The sequence below is a fragment of the Anolis carolinensis genome, unplaced genomic scaffold, assembly GCF_035594765.1.
Source record: "Anolis carolinensis isolate JA03-04 unplaced genomic scaffold, rAnoCar3.1.pri scaffold_9, whole genome shotgun sequence".
NCBI lineage: Eukaryota > Metazoa > Chordata > Lepidosauria > Squamata > Dactyloidae > Anolis > Anolis carolinensis.
The window spans coordinates 25,286,124-25,305,909 of record NW_026943820.1 but is presented as its reverse complement, the minus strand read 5'-3'; the positions used below and the strand labels follow the sequence as shown (position 1 = coordinate 25,305,909).

The 19,786-nt window shown below is 40.6% G+C and overlaps 1 protein-coding gene across 3 annotated transcripts in view; it reads left to right on the top strand.

Annotated features, from left to right (window-relative positions):
- Positions 1-19,786, top strand: part of esrp2 (epithelial splicing regulatory protein 2) — a 67,188-nt gene that overhangs the window by 23,331 nt on the left and 24,071 nt on the right. For all 3 annotated transcript variants that reach the window (XM_008113945.3, XM_008113946.3, XM_062961988.1), the window contains 4 exons: positions 15,610-15,723; positions 16,581-16,695; positions 18,122-18,220; positions 18,345-18,405. In XM_008113945.3, coding sequence (XP_008112152.2) covers positions 15,610-15,723; positions 16,581-16,695; positions 18,122-18,220; positions 18,345-18,405 — 389 coding nt within the window. The remainder of the gene's footprint in view (positions 1-15,609; positions 15,724-16,580; positions 16,696-18,121; positions 18,221-18,344; positions 18,406-19,786) is intronic.

Here is a 19,786-nt window from a genome sequence, read left to right as displayed (position 1 = left end):
TCTTCAAATGCCTGCGTACATAGCCAGGTCTTCAGTTTTTTTCTGAACCCCAAAAGGGATGGGGCCTGCCGAATGTCACTGGGGACGGAGTTCCACAGCTGCGGAGCCACCACCGAGAAGGCCCTGTCTCTCGTCCCCACCCGCCGTGCCTGTGAGGCAGGTGGGACCGAGAGCAGGGCCTCTCCAGAAGATCTTAAGGTTCTTGTGGGCTCATAGGGGAAGATACGTTCGGACAGGTTTTCCCTTGACGTTAAGTCCAGTCGTGTCCGACTCTGGGGGTTGGTGCTCATCTCCATTTCTAAGCCGAAGAGCCGGCATTGTCCGTAGACACCTCCAAGGTCATGTGGCCAGCATGACTGCATGGAACGCCATTACCTTCCCACTGGAGCGGTACCTATTCATCTACTCTCATTTGCATGTTTTTGAACTTCTGGGTTAGCAGAAGCTGGGGCTAACAGTGGGGGCTCTCTCCGTTCCCCCAATTCAAACCTGTGGCCTTTCAGTCCAGAAGTTCAGCAGCTCAGCGCTTTAACACGCTGCGCTATCAGGGGATATTATTTCCTAAAGCTTGTGAATATACAATATTTCTGGGTTTTTTGGAAGCAAGTATGAATGCTGCAATTAGGGGAAATGATTAACCTTGCAGCTTTAAAGCTTGGCTGTTTCCTCCCTGAGTGAACTTTTTGTTGGGAGGCATTAGCTGGCCCAGATTGTTTCCTGTCTGGAATTCCCTTGTTTTCAGAGTGGTGTTTGAGATATTTTATGTGTTTCTACTGTCTGTGGCCCTCAGAAAACAGAGGATTTGACATTGGTGATGGGAATACTTTGTTGGGAGGTGTTAGCTGGCCCTGATTGTTTCCTGTGTGGAATTCCACTGTTTTCAGAGTGTTGTTCTTTATTTAGTGTTCTGATTTTAGAGATTGTATTGTTCTGTTTTATTATTTATTTAGCCTTCTAACTGGCAGCAATTGGATAAAAGCAATTATTCCTCTCCCTCTAATTAGGACTTTATTTTTCTTTTCTTTTTGTTGTATCAACCTAGAGCCGTGGATGAGGGGTTGTGTTGTCAAATTTCAAGGTTGGGGGGCCTGTAGTTTTGTTGTTTTGTCCGCTGCCCTGATACCATCACTCTTTTATATATATAGATCAACAACAACAACAACAATTCTTTATTGATTAGTCACTTTTGACCATATCAAAACATGTAAAACATACAATACGTACACACACTTATGCATACATACAATAAAACCATGTAAAGATACAAAACATAGTATAGTATATACAGTAGAGTCTCACTTATCCAAGCTAAATGGGCCGGCAGAACCTTGGATAAGTGAATATCTTGGATAATAAGGAGGGATTAAGGAAAAGCCTATTAAACATCCGATTAGCTTGTGATTTTACAAATTCAGCACCAAAACATCATGTTATACAACAAATTTGACAGAAAACGTAGTTCAATACGCATTAATGTTATGTTGTAGTTACTGTATTTACGAATTTAGCACCAAAATATCACAATATATTGAAAACATTGACTACAAAAATGCATTGGATAATCAAGAAACTGGGATAAGCGAGGCTTGGATAAGTGAGACTCTACTGTATGTGTCGCACATTTAAACAAGAAATAACACTTTCAAACCAGAAACAGAACATTTTTAAATTTTTGTTGCATAGCGTGTGTGTGTAGTTAGTTATATAGTATTGTACATACAGTAGAGTCTCACTTATCCAAGCTAAAAGGGCCGGCAGAATGTTGGATAAGTGAATATTTTGGATAATAAGGAGGGATTAAGGAAAAGCCTATTAAACATCAAATTAGGTTATGATTTTACAAATTAAGCACCAAACATCGTGTTATACAACAAATTTGACAGAAAAGTAGTTCAGTACACAGTAATGTTATGTAGTAATTACTGTATTTACGAGTTTAGCACCAAAATATCATGATGTATTGAAAACATTGACAACAAAAATGCATTGGATAAGCGAATGTTGGATAAGCGAATGTTGGATAAGCGAATGTTGGATAAGTGAGACTCTACTGTACTTTTTCCTGCATAATCACAATCTGCTTTAGGGACTTATTTGGTGTGGATAGATAACTATCTCGTTTCGTTGTTCTCAACTTCGCCTTTTCCTATTGTATTCCTTTTGTCCATTTCTCTACCAGCTTGCCAATTATTTTTCAAGTCCCAAGAACATTGATCCTCAGCTCCAGACATTTCCCCGTTTGTGTGCGATTTGTATGCACATTCCTGTTGAATGCAAACTTCCATGTTATGTTTTTTTTTAGCAATGCTTAGTATGGCTTGGGCAGGAACTTGTAGGTCTCCGAAGAAAATATTTCCTCTTTATCCATAGGTTCTCAGCATTGCAACCGCTCTCTGTGTGTGTGTGTATGTGTGTGTATAACAATTGTGTAGCTAGCCACTCCTGGCCATGAGCCATACGACTAGCAGGCTGTGTTCAGCCAAGCATCCATCAAGTTGAAAGATGGCTGCAGAGGGGAAAGGAATGTTTTTGGTGGAGACTTTTTAATAAGAAGAATAAATAAATCACCAGGAATATAGAGGGCCTGGATTTGATCTCCCAAGTGTGATGTGTAGGGCTGGAGAGAGAGCAAAGAACTGACTTTCTGTTCTGCTGTTGCATCTCATGAACTCGGCCGGCGTAGCATTTGTAAACTTCAAAGTGTTGTGTTTTGAAGGATATGTTTTGCCTATAACAGGCTACTACACCTCCCACCTGTCTCCTACTCTCCAAGTGTCCCAATTTTATGCTTTTGTCCTTGGTTCGGATTAGCTGGTGCAAAGTGAGTTCAAAATGCCAAAGTAGTTTGCAATTAATTAGATCCCTTCCCAGTAGACTCAGGCAAAAGCAAACTGCTGCAGCTTCTCCTTGCTTGGTGTGTTTTCTCTCATTTAACCACTTTCTGATGTTGCTTGGCCACATGTTTTAATCTTTGAAATGTTGGAGGACGTGGTGCCAGGAACTTCCCAGCTTCTGTTTTATTTCCTTGGCATTCTTCAGGTGTTGCATCTGATCCGGCTGCCTCTATTGCTTTCCCTATCTTTCAAAGAGGAAGTTTCCAGAGTATTTTGGAAGTGATACTTTTGGGAAATTAAACATTTTTCTCATAGGAAGAGCCTGCATCCAGTTCAACCCTTGTACCGTCGCGCCTGGGGCTATAACTCTTAGTGAAAGAGGCATGGACGTGACATCTTTCCCCAGGGGATTGCTTCTTGCCCTCCTTTAGGGAAGCTGGAACTCCCAAGGATCAAAACACTGTAGATAACTCAAAACTGGTTTTATTGTTTCAAAAAGTTATCCCTTTAAGGCAATAAGCTGGAAGTTTCAAAGGGATAAAGGAAAATATACATTACAGTCTTTGGTTGTCTTAAGTCCAAGGAGCTCTGCAGCTGAGAAGCTTTTTCAGGTCCCTCTTTCTCAATGGCTGTGAATGTCGGAGCAATCCTCAGCCTCAGTCCAAATGGCCTATGTTTGAGACACAGAGTCTTCCTCTGGTGCCAAAGAACTGATTTGAAGGTGCTTGAGACTCCTCAACGTCGTCCAAGTTGGCCTGAACATGAAGCATAAGTCACGCATGATACAACAATTCAAATCTTGCAACTTACACATCCACGTATAGATGGTGCCACTCGTGCCGTCACAACCCTTTTCTTTCATTCAGGAAGACACAGTCAAAGCACTCCAAGTGAATGGCCATCCAGCCTCTGTTTGAAAGCCTCCTGGGAAGGAGGCACCACACCAAGCAAATAGTTCTTACCATCAGGAAGTCCTTCCTAATGTTTTGGTGGATTCCCTTTTCCTGTAATTTGAAGCTTCCTCTTGAGATGTGTCAGTTATTTTATGACGGTGGCGACATAGGTTTTTCCATGTTCAAGGAAATGTTTTGAGTAATACCTGAACAGAGTTCATGCCATTTTGTGGTTCTTTTGATGATGTTCTCTTGAGTGTCGGAGAATGATGGCCGGAAATCATGTCACAGAATTACAGTAGAGTCTCACTTATCCAAGCCTCGCTTATCCAAGCCTCTGGATTATCCAAGCCATTTTTGTAGTCAATGTTTTCAATATATCGTGATATTTTGATGCTAAATTCGTAAATACAGTAATTACTACATAGCATTACTGCGTATTGAACTACTTTTTATGTCAAATTTGTTGTATAACATGATGTTTTGGTGCTTAATTTGTAAAATCATAACCTAATTTGATGTTTAATAGGCTTTTCCTTAATCCCTCCTTATTATCCAAGATATTTGCTTATCCAAGCTTCTGCCGGCCCGTTTAGCTTGGAGAAGTGAGACTGTACTGTACTAAGTGGATGCATGCCTGTGGGAAATAGAACTGAGCAGTTTTACAATGTCTGTATTCAGCAAAAGGATACTATTTATTTATTTATTGTGTCAGAAGCAAATTGAGGGTATAGTTATAATGTACTCTATATACTTGAGTATAAGCCTAGTTTTTCAGCCCTTTTTTTAAGACTGAAAAAGTCCTCCTCGGCATATACTCGGGTGAGGGTCCTGGTTGGCTTATATTTGGGTCCCTATATGCTGGAGATGCTACTGGTTTAACACTTGCTTGCTTTTCCTGATTTTTGTTAAATTGGTAGCCATTACACAACTAGATCCTTTAGGATCGTTTGGGCTCACACTACGGATCTCGCATGCAACTAGTGTGGCATTTTTCATATATTGCCAGAAGCAGAAAGAAATGAACCACAGTTTTAATGGATTGGGTTTGTTGTATGTGCAGCCCAAGGTCACAGCGATCCCATTATCAGCCATGTGGAATAACAGTTAACAGATGAACAAAAGGCGAGCGAGCGGCAGGATCTGCTCTTTTTAAAAAGTTATCTGGCTTTTGTCCTGCCTGCAAATAGGACTGTAATCCAAGGGAACTCCTCTTCCTTTTGTGACATTTTGTGTGCATTCGACTCCTCTTGGCAAGGCTGGGGCCAGAGACTGCGGCTAAATGGGATTAAAGGGAGAACATGCTGCTAACTTTCGAAAGGTTGCACAGCGACACGGTTCAGTGAAGGCATTTCTCTGGCCTTGGTGTTTTGCCCCAATGCCAAACACTGACAGACCGCGATCCATGCCTTTCAACATTTCTCAGAGGAAAGTCAGGTCAGGTTAAAGGTGTGCGGTCAGGCAAAAAAGAAGGTAAAAGTTATCGAACAAGAAGGAGGGTTCTTATTTGTTTATTTTTGGAGACAGGTGAGATATTCTTCTTTCCACTCGTCTCCCTTTGAGCTATAAGCATGTATTTTCCAATGCGATGATGATACAAGGTTTTTTTTATCGTGTCAGAAGCAAATTGAGAATACAGTTATAATGCATAGAAAAACCCCAAAGTTAAAAACTTGGCATTATACGAGGGTTGAATGAAAAGTAATGCCTCCACCTTCGTAACTCCTGGTCTGCGGCAGGTTTTGGCTTGTTCAGTAGACTCTCCTCTGCAGTTCCATTTGGAGGGAAGCCTTAGCATTGAACGGTTGTGTTGTTAAAGTGCGAAGTATGGAACCCTGTGCAAACGGGAAAGCCTTAGCATTGAACGGTTGTGTTGTTAAAGTGCCAAGTATGGAACCCTGCGCAGACGGGGAAGCCTTAGCATTGAACGGTTGTGTTGTTAAAGTGCCAAGTATGGAACCCTGCGCAGACGGGGAAGCCTTAGCATTGAACGGTTGTGTTGTTAAAGTGCGAAGTATGGAACCCTGTGCAAACGGGAAAGCCTTAGCATTGAACGGTTGTGTTGTTAAAGTGCCAAGTATGGAACCCTGCGCAGACGGGGAAGCCTTAGCATTGAACGGTTGTGTTGTTAAAGTGCCAAGTATGGAACCCTGCGCAGACGGGGAAGCCTTAGCATTGAACGGTTGTGTTGTTAAAGTGCGAAGAATGGATCCCTGCGCAGACGGGGAAGCCTTAGCATTGAACGGTTGTGTTGTTAAAGTGCCAAGTATGGAACCCTGCGCAGACGGGGAAGCCTTAGCATTGAACGGTTGTGTTGTTAAAGTGCCAAGTATGGAACCCTGCGCAGACGGGGAAGCCTTAGCATTGAACGGTTGTGTTGTTAAAGTGCGAAGAATGGATCCCTGCGCAGACGGGGAAGCCTTAGCATTGAACGGTTGTGTTGTTAAAGTGCCAAGTATGGAACCCTGCGCAGACGGGGAAGCCTTAGCATTGAACGGTTGTGTTGTTAAAGTGCGAAGTATGGAACCCTGCGCAGACGGTCGGTCAATGCGACTTAAGCAATGGGCAGTCATATTCACTTCTCCAACGTTCTGCCGGCCCGTTTATGTTGGATAAGTGAGACTCTCCTGTATATGCAAAACCTAGTATTCCAAATTCGGGAAAAAATCCAAACAGAAGTGTTTTTGGTTCAGCTATCCAAGTGAACATTGATATATTGGCAAAATATGAGTGTTTCCATTTAAGCCCATATATGACCGTGCATTAAGGAGAAGAGTAGATATCACACTTGTATTTTTTGTTTAGAGACAAAGCAGTTATTATACTCCCAACTCAAGAATGGAAAATGGAATTTTGGTGGATATGAAAAGAGATTTAAAGTTGGGCTTAAAGCTAACCTTAAAACTGTGGCATAGACATTGAGAACTGGGAAGCCCTGGCCCTTGAGCACTCTGGGTGGAGGTCAGCTGTGACCGGCAGTGATGTGGAATTAGAAAAGGCACAAATGGAGGGCGAAAGGGAGAAATGTGCCAAGAGGAAGGTGCACCTGGAAACCAATGGCCTCACTGTGGAAGAACATGTGGGTCAAGAATAGGACTATACAGTTGCCAAGACATTACACTCGGAAGTCCATCATACTCGGACAACGAGGGATCACCTAAGTAAGAAACAATGAATTATTTGAGAGCACAGAAATGCTTGACCACTCCAACAACTATCATGTCAGACTAAACAGAGAAGCCATTGAAATCCACAAGCATGTGGACAATTTCAACAGAAAGGAGGGAACCATGAAAATGAACAAAATCTGGCTACCAGTATTAAAAAACTCCAAAATCAGAACAGTCAATAAGAAGCAACACTCTAAAAACAGAAGAAGACAGGAAGCAATCAGGGACAGCTAACGACTCTGAACAAAGGTTTTCCCCAGGCCAGGAGGTGAAGCTAGGAAAGGCCATTTAATGCTAATTGGGGTGATTAATTACAACATTCACACTGGCCTCCAACAGACAAGTGTTCTTTTCCCCACCCAGGCTCTTCCACAGATACAGTAGAGTCTCACTTATCCAACGTTCTGGATTATCCAACGCATTTTTGTAGTCAATGTTTTCAAAACATCGTGATATTTTGGTGCTAAATTCGTAAATACAGTAATTACTATGTAGCATTACTGCGTATTGAACTACTTTTTCTGTCAAATTTGTTGTATAACATGATGTTTTGGTGCTTAATTTGTAAAATCACAAGCTAATTGGATGTTTAATAGGCTTTTCCTTGATCCCTCCTTATTATCCAACATATTCGCTTATCCAACGTCCTGCCGGCCCATTTAGCTTGGATAAGTGAGACCCTACTGTACTTTGAAAATCATTTTTATGCTCCAGAAACTTTGTTTTTGTGTCTGCCATAAACTATGTTGTATTGGTTGAAACCCAATGAGATATTCATTGAAAAACAAGAGCAAAATGCGCTGCAGGATGACCCTCCCACATAAACAAACTTTTTGGCAGTTTAATAAACATGATGTTTTGGTGCTTAATTTGTAAAATCATAACCTAATTTGATGTTTAATAGGCTTTTCCGTGATCCCTCCTTATTATCCAACATATTCGCTTATCCAACGTCCTGCCGGCCCATTTAGCTTGGATAAGTGAGACTCTACTGTACTTTGAAAATAATTTTTATGCTCCAGAAACTTTGTTTTTGTGTCTGCCATAAACTATGTTGTATTGGTTGAAACCCAATGAGATATTCATTGAAAAACAAGAGCAAAATGCGCTGCAGGATGACCCTCCCACATAAACTTTTTGGCAGTTTAATAAACATGATGTTTTGGTGCTTAATTTGTAAAATCACAAGCTAATTTGATGTTTAATAGGCTTTTCCGTGATCCCTCCTTATTATCCAACATATTCGCTTATCCAACGTCCTGCCTGGCCGTTTATGATGGATAAGTGAGACTCTACTGTATATCAACCTTCCTTGCTTAGTTTCTCCATATACCTCACAACCTCTGAGGATGCCTGCCATAGATGTGGGCGAAACGTCAGGAGAGAATACTTCTGGAACATGGCCACACAGCCTGGAAAACACACAACAACCCAATGAGTTGTTGAACGATGGAGACAAAGAGAGGTGTGGTATTGAATCCCAACTTCTACCTCAGTGTTGTCTCTTCCTTTAGTCATGTACACGCAACCACACACTTGTTTTTGCACAACAGTCCTTTCTCAGACATTGCGTGGAGTGCTTCAACCGGGTGCAAGTTGTCACAATCTCCCCTCTGTTTTGCAGCCTGGCACACAGGAGACTCTCCAGTTCATGCCTAGTTAAGCAGTAGATAAGACTCAAACAAGAACAAAGCAGAGAATGATTACTGCATGCCATTTCTATGGAGTGCACAGCGTTCCAAAACCTTTATCTCACTTTGAGATTGTGGTGTTTTGTTTTGTTTTTGTTTTTTGAACCATTTCGTGGCTTTGCCCATTTCACCCGTGAAGAAATGAAGCCTTGTGTCCATCTGGAAAGAAGGAACAGGATGGTCTGCAGTGATCTTGCCCAACCCAATGCTGCATTTCTCATTTACCTACAATGACGACTGCAAATGGTTTCATTCCCCTCCTTTTCTTTTAAGAAGACCAAGTAAAGGTTTGCCCTGATGTTAAGTCCAGTCATGTCCAACTCGATCTCCATTTCTAAGCCGAAGAGCCGGTGTTGTCCGTAGACACCTCCAAGGCCATGTGGCCGGCATGACTGCATGGAACACCGTTACCTTCCCGCCGGAGCAGTATTTATTTTATTTCCAGAATTTATACCCCGCCCTTCTCACCCGGGGGGACTCAGGGCGGCTTACACAGTTGGCAACATTTAATGCCAAGAACATAATAATAAAACAAAAAACAGTACATATAATCAATTAAAACTATAAAAATACATCATTAAAATACATTATAAAAATTAAAACATAAGTAAATTAGATCCATTTGTCTAAAAACCTCATGCTTCAGCCTTCAATCGGACCATGTCGACGTTATCATATTACTCGTTAAAAGCTTGTGCACACAGCCATGTTTTCACAGCAGTACCTATTGATCTACTCACAATGGCATGTTTTCGAACTGCTAGGTTGGCAGAAGCTGGAGCTAACAGCAGGCACTCACTCCTCTTCCCGGATTTGAACCTGCGACCTTTCCGTCTGCAAATTCAGCAGCTCAGTGCTTTAACACACTGCGCTACTGGGGGTTAATTTGAAGAAGAATACAGTAGAGTCTCACTTATCCAACACTCGCTTATCCAACGTTCTGGATTATCCAACGCATTTTTGTAGTCAATGTTTTCAATGCATTGTGATATTTTGGTGCTAAATTCATAAATACAGTAATTACTACATAGCATCACTGTGTACTGAACTACTTTTTCTGTCAATTTTGTTGTTAAACATGATGTTTTGGTGCTTAATTTGTAAAATCATAATTTGATGTGTTATAGGCTTTTCCTTAATCCCTCCTTATTATCCAACATATTCGCTTATCCAACGTTCTGCCGGCCCGTTTATGTTGGATAAGTGAGACTCTATAGTACTTGTTTTATACAACCTGAGACTCGGGCTTCTTTAAACACTATGTTCGTAGTGTCTTTAGTTCAGCTTTCCTTATCTGGAATCCCCGATGGCGCAGTGGGTTCAACCTTGTGCCGGCAGGACTGATGACTTGAAGGTTGGTTGCTGACCTGAAGGTTGCCAGGTTCGAATCCAACCCGGGTAGAGCACAGATGAGCTCCCTCTGTCAGCTCCAGTTTCCATGCAGAGACATGAGAGACGCCTCCCACAAGGAGGGTAAAAACATCCAAAAATATCTGGGCGTCCCCTGGGCAACGGCCTTGCAGATGGCCAATTCTTTCATACCAGAAGCGACTTGCAGTTTCTTAAGTTGCTTCTGACACGAAAAACAAATCTGGAATCCCAAAATGGTTCTTGTGGGTGGCTGTGATTGTGATTCCTTTGTTTCTTGAACTGACACAAAGCAAAATTACAGTAGAGTCACTTATCCAACACACGCTTATCCAACGTTCTGGATTATCCAACGCATTTTTGTAGTCAATGTTTTCAATACATCGTGATATTTTGGTGCTAAATTTGTAAATACAGTAATTACTACATAGCATTACTGCGTATTGAACTACTTTGTTGTTAAACATGATGTTTTGGTGCTTAATTTGTAAAATCATAACCTAATTTGATGTGTAATAGGCTTTTCCTTAACCCCTCCTTATTATCCAACATATTCACTTATCCAACGTTCTGCCGGCCCGTTTATGTTGGATAAGTGAGACTCTACTGTATTATTATTGCATTTATTATTTTACTCTATTTATTATTACATGTATAATTTTCCTGAATTATTTATTATTATTATTATTATTATTATTACTACATGTATAATTTTACTCTATTATTATTAAAAGGATACATAAGCACATTTACATTGAAGAAGATGAGAATAATAATTTGATCAGAGTTGGACAGTCTTATCGTAAATTTGAGCTTTATGTAAATATTCAAAAACATTTAACCTACGGATGCCTCAATTCATGTAATTTTATTGGTACAGTAGAGTCTCACTTATCCAAGCTAAATGGGCCAGCAGAAGCTTGGATAAGCGAATATCTTGGATAATACGGAGGAATTAAGGAAAAGCCTATTAAACATCAAATTAGGTTATGATTTTACAAATTAAGCACCAAAACATCATGTTATACAATAAATTTGACAGAAAAAGCAATTCAGTATGCAGTAATGTTATGTTGTAATTACTGTATTTACGAATTTAGCACCAAAATATCACGATATATTGAAAACATTGACTACAAAAATGGCTTGGATAATCCAGAAACTTGGATAAGCGAGGCTTGGATAAGTGAGACTCTACTGTATCTGTTTTTATTTCTGAAATTTCCCACCCTCGGCTTATACTGGAGTCAATTTTTTCCAAGTTTTTTTTTTGTGGTAAAATTAGGTGCCTCGGCTTATATTCGGGTTGGCTTATACTCGAGTATATACGGTAGATAGATTAAATTTTCGTCAAGTCTATGTGTTTGAGGTGTGTATGATGCATGTGGATTTCGTGTTTAGACTTGGTTCCCATCTCAAAGATATCTCATTAAGTATTTATGTGTAAAAGCAGGTGTTGCAAAATCCAAATGCAAATCCCAAAAACCTTAAATCCCAAACACTTCTGGGCCCAAGCATTTTGGATAAGAGACACTCAACATTGTCCCCAGCCGGCATGGAATTAAAAGTCCAAAAAGTCACTTTTCTGAACTCTGACAAAGGCATGTGAGTGTGATGTTTGGAACAATTACGAGTTGGGGTTTTTTAGGGGAGAGGATTGAGCCAGACGCTGGCTGTTGTCCAACATAACACTAGCGAAACAAGCTGAGCGGCTTCGTTCTGCTCCCAGGTAAATGCCCAGAATCCCGTTGAACCGGTTTCTGAGTCGGCCCCTTTCCCTCCACACCCCACTCCTCTTGCCCCATATTTTCATTACATGTGGGTTAAGAGTCGCGAGAAGAGTTTGGAAAGCCAGAGTTGGAACAAAACAACACAGCAACACCTTGGGAGATGTAGAGCTCTTGGCAGCCTTTTGTTCAGTTCTGTTTTAATGTTTGTGTATTTGTTTATTGTGTGGCCTTACTTTTAAATGGGTTGCTGTGAGTTTCCCGTGCTGTGTGGCCCTGTTCCCGAAGCATTCTCTCCTGACATTTCGCCCACATCTATGGCAGGCATCCTCAGAGGTGGTGAGGTCTGTTGGAAACTAGGCAAGTGGGGTTTATATATCTGGACAGGAAAGGCTTTGAAGCTGCAAGGCTGTTCAATGCTAATCAAAATGGACAACTGCAACATTCACACTTGCCTCGGGGCCAACAAGAGTTCTTCCTCCAACCCTGGACATTATTCTACAGATATACAGGGTGTTTGAAATAAATATATTAAAACTACGGAGTTCTTTTTCAAACATCCTGTATAAATGCCCTTGCCTAGTTTCCAACAGACCTCACAACCTCTGAGGATGCCTGCTATAGATGTGGGTGAAACGTCAGGAGAGAATGCTTCTGGAACATGGCCATACAGCACGGAAAACTCACATCAACCCAGGAGTTCCAGCCATGAAAACCATTGACAACATATTACTTTTAATTGTAAGCCTCTTTGAGTCTCCTTCAGGAGAGATAAAGGGTATTATAATAATAATAATAATAATAATAATAATAATAATAATAATAATAAAAATAATAATAATACGAAATCCAGCATATCTATTTTGTTTGCTGTGACATAATAATAATAATAATAATAATAATAATAATAATAATAATAATAAGAAGAAGAAGAAGAAGGCCTGATCCTTGCAGCCCAGGAGCAAGCCATCAGGACAAATGCAATTAAGGCCAAGATCGAAAAATCAGCTGATGACCCAAAATGCAGACTGTGCAAGGAAGCTGACGAAACCATTGATCATATCCTCAGCTGCTGAAAGAAAATCGCACAGGCAGACTACAAACAGAGGCACAACTATGTGGCCCAAATGATTCATTGGAACTTATGCCTCAAGTACCATCTCCCAACAGTAAAGAACTGGTGGGATCACAAACCTGCCAAAGTCTTGGAAAATGAACATGCAAAGATACTGTGGGACTTCCGAATCCAGACTGACAAAGTTCTGGAACACAACACACCAGACATCACAGTTGTGGAAAAGAAAAAGGTTTGGATCATTGATGTTGCCATCCCAGGTGACAGTCGCATTGACAAAAAACAACAGGAAAAACTCAGCCGCTCTCAGGACCTCAAGATTGAACTGCAAAGACTCTGGCAGAAACCAGTGCAGGTGGTCCCGGTGGTGATGGGCACACTGGGTGCCGTGCCAAAAGATCTCAGCCGGCATTTGGAAACAATAGACATTGACAAAATCACGATCTGCCAACTGCAAAAGGCCACCCTGCTGGGATCTGCACGCATCATCCGAAAATACATCACACAGTCCTAGACACTTGGGAAGGGTTCGACTTGGGATTTTGTGAAACGAAATCCAGCATAACTATCTTGTTTGCTGTGTCATACAACGTCGTTGTGTCAATAATAATAATAATAATAATAATAGACACCTTGGAAGGAAATTTCACTCCTGGAAGAGTTATTATCATGGGGAATCTCCACTGAAGCTTTATTATTAATCCTTTTTTCCACAAGCCAAATTTTTCAAAATTCAATTCTCACAGGGATGGAAAAAGAAATGAAAACTTCTGAACAGGGCACAGACAACATAACAAACTCCATAAGGATGTTCACCATTCCATATGCTATCCAAAGTATGCATATATGGCTGGAGTTACTTAAAAATGCACCTGTTCCAACTTCAACTGAAGAGTACTGTATATATACTCGAGTATAAGCTGACCTGAATATAAGCCGAGGCACCTACTTTTACCACAAAAAAACTGGGAAAACATTGACTCCAGTATAAGCCGAGGGTGGTAAATTTCAGAAATAAAAATAGATACCAATAAAATTACATTAATTAAGGCATCAGTAGTTTAAATGTTTTTGAATATTTACGTAAAGCTCAAATTTAAGATTAGTCTGTCCAACTCTGATCCAATCATTATTCTCATCTTCTTCAATGTCAATGTGCGTATGTATCCTTTTAATAATAATAGAGTAAAATAATAAATGTAATAATAATAATAAATGCAGTAAAATAATAAATGTATTAATAATAGAGTAAAATAATACATGTAATAATAATAATTAATAGAGTAAAATAATAAATGTAACAATACCAATAATAATAGAGAAAAATAATAAATATACCATATATACTTGAGTATAAGTTGACCTGAATATAAGCCCACCAGGACCCTCACCCGAGTATAAGCCGAGGGGTTTTTTTTCAGTCCTAAAAAAGGGCTGAAAAACTAGGCTTATACTCGAGTATATACAGTAGCTTTTTATCTGTCAATAGCTGAGGTTATCTTTATGTATTGCAAATGTTCTTCACTGGGTTGCATTTCCAGCTTGCACATTTAGAGGCTAAATAACAAAAAATATAATTTTATAATAACAACAACAACAGAAAAAACTCAGCCGCTATCAGGACCTCAAGATTGAACTGCAAAGACTCTGGCAGAAACCAGTGCAGGTGGTCCTGGTGGTGATGGGCACACTGGGTGCCGTGCCAAAAGATCTCAGCCGGCATTTGGAAACAATAGACATTGACAAAATTACGATCTGCCAACTGCAAAAGGCCACCCTGCTGGGATCTGCACGCATCATCCGAAAATACATCACACAGTGCTAGACACTTGGGAAGTGTTCGACTTGGGATTTTGTGACACGAAATCCAGCATGACTATCTTGTTTGCTGTGTCATAATAATAATAATAATAATAATAACTGTGCGGTTTTCTGGCATTGTATATTTTTGCCGCTTCTGTGACTGTTCATTTGGGTTTTGATGATTCCGTAGCCCACTTGTCGATGGATGTCCAGAATCAGCAGCATCCACCGCGGTCCTTTTTATCCTGGGCGACGACCGAGCCAGTATAGACTTCGTTTGGGTTTGATTCTCCATAATGCTAATGGGTTAGGTGCTCTTGGTTGTGCTCCTCAGCTCAGGCCTCTCTGGCTTGGTTGGACCTACCGGTAGTTACACTACCGCCAGCACAGCCCTCAGTCATCATTGGAGCAGCTAAGCCCCCCCACCACGTCAAGGTGGCACCTGCGGGGGGGAAGTACCACCTCCCAGCAGCAAAGAACTGGTGGGATCACAAACCTGCAAAAGTATTGGAAAATGAGCACGCAAAGATACTGTGGGACTTCCGAATCCAGACTGACAAAGTTCTGGTACACAACACACCAGACATCACAGTTGTGGAAAAGAACAAGGTTTGGATCATTGATGTCGCCATCCCAGGTGACAGTCGCATTGATGAAAAACAACAGGAAAAACTCAGCCGCTATCAGGACCTCAAGATTGAACTTCAAAGACTCTGGCAGAAACCACTGCAGGTGGTCCCGGTGGTGATGGGCACACTGGGTGCTGTGCCAAAAGATCTCAGCCGGCATTTGGAAACAATAGACATTGACAAAATCACCATCTGCCAACTGCAAAAGGCCACCCTACTGGGATCTGCACACATCATCAGAAAATACATCACACAGTCCTAGACACTTGGGAAGTGTTCGACTTGTGGTTTTGCGAAACGAAATCCAGCATATCTATCTTGTTTGCTGTGCCATACAACGTTGTTGTGTTGATAATAATAATAATAATAATAATAATAATTGTGAATATGACTACTTTTTATTATTATGATTTCTGCAGTTCAGCCAGCTGGTATCCAATGATCTGAAAACTCTGGGGAAAAGCTCTTACACCTTTTGCACAGATGGACAGCTGCTCATCCGGCAGGTTATTCACCCTGAAGCTTCAAAAAAGGTATCTAACTAACAGGATTCTCAATGAGATAACCATGCTATGAGCAAAAAGGGAAAAAATGAGTGATGTTATGGTTGGTAATTGTATGTTGGGGAGAAGTATGCCTTGCCCACTACTTCAGGCAATAGAATGTCTTTGCAACATATCACTGTTGGCCAAAAAGCCAATACTTTTCTAAACAGCAACAACGGGACCGTAGGTCCGGATCAAGGGAAGTAAGTACTGGTGTCACTCTGTTCTGCTTTGGTCAGATCTCACCTGGAATGTTGTGTCCTGAAGACTATTTCGCCTTTTGGCAGACCAAGAAGTGAAATGATAGCCATTAGTAGTCTGGAATATCTGGAGAGACCCAATTTGGAGAGGTTTGATGCATGCAAACAGCCCGAAAGACATACAGCAACCATGCAAACATCTGTTTGTCCAGTATCAATTCTAACATTCATGCTAATGGATAGAGAAAGATATTGGTACTTTTGTTTACTTCAAACCTTTTTGGCCGCGGAGCCCTTTTTGAAGCAAAAGTTTCTCATGGAGACCCAAGAAATGTTTATATATTATATTATTTATTATATACTAGCTTTGCCCAGCCACGTGTTGCTGTGGCTTATGGGAATCATTGTTTGGCCAGGTGGAATAGCAGTGAACAGCCTTGCAGCCTCAAAGCCTGGCTGTTTTCTGGAGTAGCACCCTCAATCCAAGAGCCGCTTTGAAGCCTGGCTCCTTCCTTTGTAGCAGAATCCTTGTTTGGCCAGATGGAACTGCACTGAATAGTCTTGCAGCTTAAAAGCCTGGATGCTTTCTACATAGGGCATCTTTCGTTGGCCTACTCACCAATGTTCATTTCCTTCCCATCACAGAACCTCCTCCTGTCTGACTGCTTTTATTCATTTTATGATCTACGCAAAGAATTCCACGAGTCCTGCCCAAATTCAGCCCCCGTGAAGGACCAGACCATCCAGTCTATGGCAGAATGTATCCTTTTTGCTTGTCTCCTCTGAAGTTGGTTTGGCTGTCTGGATGGAGATGCTGAATGGTAATTGTGAGACCAATTGGACCTTGGTGGCCTTGCTGAATTCTAATCTGAATATGGTATTTATTTTATTTTATTTTAAGGAAAAACTGGAATGCTTGTCATTGTTACGTGCCTTTGAATTGGCACAAATTGACACATGGCCAATTGTTGGACGTTTCTTCATAGGCTTTGGACTATGAATACCTCCAGCATTACCATTCAATGAACATTAATTGCCTGGTGAATATTAGTACAGTAGAGTCTCACTTATCCAACGTTCTGGATTATCCAGCGCATTTTTGTAGTCAATGTTTTCAATGCATTGGGATATTTTGGTGCTAAATTTGTAAATACAGTAATTACTACATAACATTAATGTGTAATGAACTACTTTTTCTGTCAAATTTGTTGTATAACATGATGTTTTGGTGCTTAATTTGTAAAATCATAACCTATTTTGATGTTTAATAGGCTTTTTCTTAATCCCTCCTTATTATCCAACATATTTGCTTATCCAACGTCCTGGATTATCCAACGCATTTTTGTAGTCAATGTTTTCAATGCATCGTGATATTTTGGTGCTAAATTTGTAAATACAATAGAGTCTCACTTATCCAACACTCGCTTATCCAACGTTCTGGATTATCCAACGCATTTTTGTAATCAATGTTTTCAATATATCGTGATATTTTGGTGTTAATTTCATAAATACAGTAATTACTACATAGCATTACTGCCTATTGAACTACTTTTTCTGCCAAATTTGTTGTCTAACATGATGTTTTGGTGCTTTGTTTGTAAAATCATAACCTAATTTGATGTTTAATAGGCTTTTCCTTAATGTCTCATTATCCAACATATTCGCTTATCCAACATTCTGCCGGCCCCTTTATGTTGGATAAGTGAGACTCTACTGTACAGTAATTACTACATAGCATTAATGTGTAATGAACTACTTTTTCTGTCAAATTTGTTGTATAACATGATGTTTTGGTGCTTAATTTGTAAAATCATAACCTAATTTGATGTTTAATAGGCTTTTCCTTAATCCCTCCTTATTATCCAACATATTCGCTTATCCAACATTCTGCCGGCCCGTTTATGTTGGATAAGTGAGACTCTACTGTACAGTAATTACTACATAGCATTAATGTGTAATGAACTACTTTTTCTGTCAAATTTGTTGTATAACATGATGTTTTGGTGCTTAATTTGTAAAATCATAACCTATTTTGATGTTTAATAGGCTTTTCCTTAATCTCCCCTTTATTATCCAACATATTCACTTATCCAACGTTCTGCCGGCCCGTTTATGTTGGATAAGTGAGATTCTACTGTATGTATTTCCGAAACCCTTCACTCTGTTTTCCTGAACCAAACCTCCAGATATAGGCTATGGCATAGATGAAACGGAGGAAGATTTCGGAGTGTGGCAAGTGAAAGCCATGGTGGCCATTATTTTCAGCATGTTTCCAGGTTCCTGCGGTAAGTCCAAAAATACATTTTCCTGGACCCACTAAGTTTTGAATACGTCATGGTCAGAAATGTCATTGTGCTGTTTCTCTCTTTTCTCTGTATCTACATTTGACCTTTTCTGTGTTTCCATCAGTTGCAAATCACCTGTTTACAGCCCCTGAAACTGTGAAATACAATTACGAAACTGGACCCTGGTAAGTGCCTCATTGGGGTGGTTTCTTCATAACTTCTGCCTCCTCTTCAGTCTAGATAACAATGGGATTTGGTTACATTTACCAGTCTTTGGGATGGCAGAGAATGTGGGCATGGGTTGCATAAGGTAGGTGCAATGTACAGATAGAAAACAAGGCAACAAATGCTGGGCATTCTGTCCTCATTACTGTTTTGCATTCCTATGGCACGTTTTGCTCCAAGGGGCTAGCTCACATAATAATAATAATAATAATAATAATAATAATAATAATAATAATAATAATAATAATAATAAAAATAATAAAATTGGAAAATGAGCACGCAAAGATACTGTGGGACTTCCGAATCCAGACTGACAAAGTTCTGGAACACAACACACCAGACATCACAGTTGTGGAAAAGAAAAAGGTTTGGATCATTGATGTTGCCATCCCAGGTGACAGTCGCATTGACGAAAAACAACAGGAAAAACTCAGCCGCTCTCAGGGCCTCAAGATTGTACTTCAAAGACTCTGGCAGAAACCAGTGCAGGTGGTCCCGGTGGTGATGGGCATACTGGGTGCCGTACCAAAAGATCTCAGCCGGCATTTGGAAACAATAGACATTGACAAAATTACGATCTGCCAGCTGCAAAAGGCCACCCTGCTGGGATCTGCGCGCATCATCCGAAAATACATGACACAGTCCTAGACACTTGGGAAGTGTTCGACTTGTGATTTTGTGATATGAAATCCAGCATATCTATCTTGTTTGCTGTGTCATAATAAAACAATAATAATAATAACTCAACCGCTATCAGGACCTCAAGATTGAACTGCAGAGACTCTGGCAGAAACCAGTGCAGGTGGTCCCGGTGGTGATTGGCTCATTGGGTGCCGTACCAAAAGATCTCAGCCGGCATTTGGAAACAATAGACATTGACAAAATCACGATCTGCCAACTGCAAAAGGCCACCCGACTGGGATCTGCACGCATCATGCGAAAATACATCACACAGTCCTAGACACTTGGGAAGTGTTTGACTTGTGATTTTGTGAAACGAAATCCAGCATATCTATTATTATTATTATTATTATTATTATTATTATTATTATTATTATTATTATTATGATGTTGGGCCAGATGAATCTTCTCCAAGTTGGTGCCCTCCAGATAAGCTGGATCATAACCGCCATAGCCTTGCCAGCCATCATCCCCGGCCAGTATGGCCAGTGACTGGGGATGACTGGACCTGTCTGGATATCTGGGTGGCAACCTGTTTGGGAAAGGTTCTCGTAAATGCCGCCATTGAGCTCCTGCTGCTTTGATGCAAAGTTGGCACAATAATCAAAACAGATAACGCCAGTGGCTGCATTCTTACTCAGGGCGTAAATACTCATTATT